This window comes from Sprattus sprattus (genome assembly GCF_963457725.1).
Source record: "Sprattus sprattus genome assembly, chromosome: 20".
Classification (NCBI taxonomy): domain Eukaryota; kingdom Metazoa; phylum Chordata; class Actinopteri; order Clupeiformes; family Clupeidae; genus Sprattus; species Sprattus sprattus.
The window spans coordinates 21,847,295-21,849,794 of NC_137918.1; the positions used below are offsets into that span (position 1 = coordinate 21,847,295).

The 2,500-nt window shown below is 51.4% G+C and overlaps 1 protein-coding gene across 1 annotated transcript in view; it reads right to left on the reverse strand.

The window, feature by feature from the left end:
* The window catches only part of slit2 (slit homolog 2), a gene marked incomplete at its 3' end in the record, with an annotated part of 125,520 nt that overhangs the window by 15,027 nt on the left and 107,993 nt on the right, over positions 1 to 2,500 (reverse strand). Inside the window, 2 exon segments of the mRNA XM_080858864.1 lie at positions 762 to 894; positions 1,689 to 1,855. Coding sequence (XP_080714990.1) covers positions 762 to 894; positions 1,689 to 1,855 — 300 coding nt within the window.

The window sequence follows — 2,500 nt, forward strand, 5'->3', positions numbered from 1 at the left end:
CATGTATACACATGTGGAAGGAACACACACATCCACACATACCCACTGGTCAGACTGTGGGGTCTTAGTTGCCATGGTTTTAATCTCTGAACCAACAGAGGGATTTATGGGATGTGAAGTTTACTCTGGAGGGAAGAAGTATGTACTGTAGAGCTTAAGAGCAGCCTGCACTGTAAACCAAACCATGACGCCATGATCCGGACTTAAAACAGACATGAGAAAGGTGTGGGTGTGAGTGCACTCTGTGCTTATGCATGTACACACGGCACGTAGAGCATCTGGATAAGAGAGAGAGAGAGAGAGAAAGTGGGCATGTGTGTGTGTGTGTGTGTGTGTGTGTGTGTGTAAGAGAGAGAGAGAGACAGTGTGTGTGTGTGTGTGTGTGTGTGTGTGTCTGTAAGAGAGAGAGAGACAGTGTGTGTTTGTGTGTGTGTGTGTGTGTGTGTGTGTGGTGTGTGTAAGAGGAAGAGAGACAGTGTGTGTGTGTGTGTGTGTGTGTGTGTGTGTGTGTGTGTGTGTGTGTGTGTGTGTGTGTGTGGGTGTGGGTGTGGGTGTGTGTCTCTGTGTGTAAGATGGAGAGAGAGAGAGACAGTGTGTGTGTGTATGTGCGTGTGTGTGTGTGTGTGTGTGTGTGTGTGTGTGTGTGTCTGTGTGTGTGTCTGTGTGTGTGTGTGTATGTGTCTGTGTGTGTGTCTATGTGTGTGTGTGTGTGTGTGTGTGTGTATGTGTGTGTGTGTGTGTGTGTGTGTGTGTATACTCACAGCTCTGTAACTTCTTTGGGAATGCCCTTGGGTAGTATTTTAAGGCCTTTGTTGCTGCAGCGCACCACAGTATCCAAACACGTGCACTCAGCAGGACAACGCATCAGTGGAGAGCAGCTATTCTCATCATTACCTACAGACAGCCAAGGAAAGATGGAGAGAGAGAGAGAGAGAGAGAGAGAGAGAAGGGAGAGAGAGAGAGAAGGGTGAGAGAGAGAGAGAAGGGAGAGAGAGAGAGAGAGAGAAGGGAGAGAGAGAGAAGGGTGAGAGAGAGAGAGAAGGGAGAGAGAGAGAGAAGGGTGAGAGAGAGAGAGAAGGGAGAGAGAGAGAGAGAGAGAGAAGGGAGAGAGAGAGAGAAGGGTGAGAGAGAGAGAGAAGGGTGAGAGAGAGAGAGAAGGGAGAGAGAGAGAGAAGGGTGAGAGAGAGAGAGAAGGGAGAGAGAGAGAGAAGGGTGAGAGAGAGAGAAGGGAGAGAGAGAGAGAGAGAGATAGAGATAGAAGGGAGAGAGAGAGAGAGAGAAAGAGAGAGAAGGGAGCAAGGGAGAGAGAGATAGGGAGAGAGAGAGATAGGGAGAGAGAGAGAGAAGGGAGAGAGAGAGAGAAGAGATAGAGATAGAGATAGAAGGGAGAGAGAGAGAGAGAGAAGGGAGAGAGAGAGAGATAGAGATAGAGATAGAAGGGAGAGAGAGAGAGAGAGAAAGAGAGAGGACATGATTTAGACTGGATTCAGTTTTCACCACTCTCGTCTTCTACACCATCACGACTGATTTATTGAGGTGAACGCTGAACTCCCACACTCCCACACCCTCCCAAAAATACACTTCTTCATTCCTGAGGGCTAATACTCCTCCTCCAGGGATGTGTTTCAAACACCATAAATTAGCTTTATGCTTTTTTAGAGCTGGCATCCAGGACCACACACACGTACCATCCTCACAGGCGAAGTCCTGGATGGCCACATCCTGAATGGGGATCTCTTTCAGGAAGTATGGAGTCTGACAGCGAGGGTTGCCAGTCACGATACGCTTCTTGCGAAGCCACTCCCCCAGCCAGGCCAGGTGACAGTTACAGCTGAACGGATTGGCCAGCAGGTTCCTGGGGGGAGGAGTCGGGTCAAGAGAGGAAGTTAGTTGTGAGGCCAGAGACACACAGCGTGCAGAACTACCCCTGACATGGAGCAGAACTACCCCTGACATGGAGCAGAACTACCCCAGACATGGAGTAGAACTACCCCTGACATGGAGCAGAAAAACCCCAGACATGGAGCAGAACTACCCCTGACATGGAGCAGAACTACCCCTGACATGGAGCAGAACTACCCCAGACACGGAGCAGAACTACCCCAGATGGGGGGCAGAACCACTCCAGACGGGGGCAGAACCACCCCAGACGGGGGCAGAACCACCCCAGACTCAGGGCAGAACCACCTCAGACGGGGGCAGAACCACTCCAGACGGGGGCAGAACCACCCCAGACTCAGGGCAGAACCACCCCAGACGGGGGCAGAACCACCCCAGACTCAGGGCAGAACCACCCCAGACGGGGGCAGAACCACCCCAGACTCAGGGCAGAACCACCCCAGACTCAGGGCAGAACCACCCCAGACGGGGGTAGAACCACCCCAGACGGGGGCAAAAAGGGCAGATATGGCAGACTGAAACAGAACAGCAAAGCCTGCCAACTCAGAAATAATGTTCATCTCTGCTCCACTATAGCATGTTTTTTTATTGTTAGCAGCTA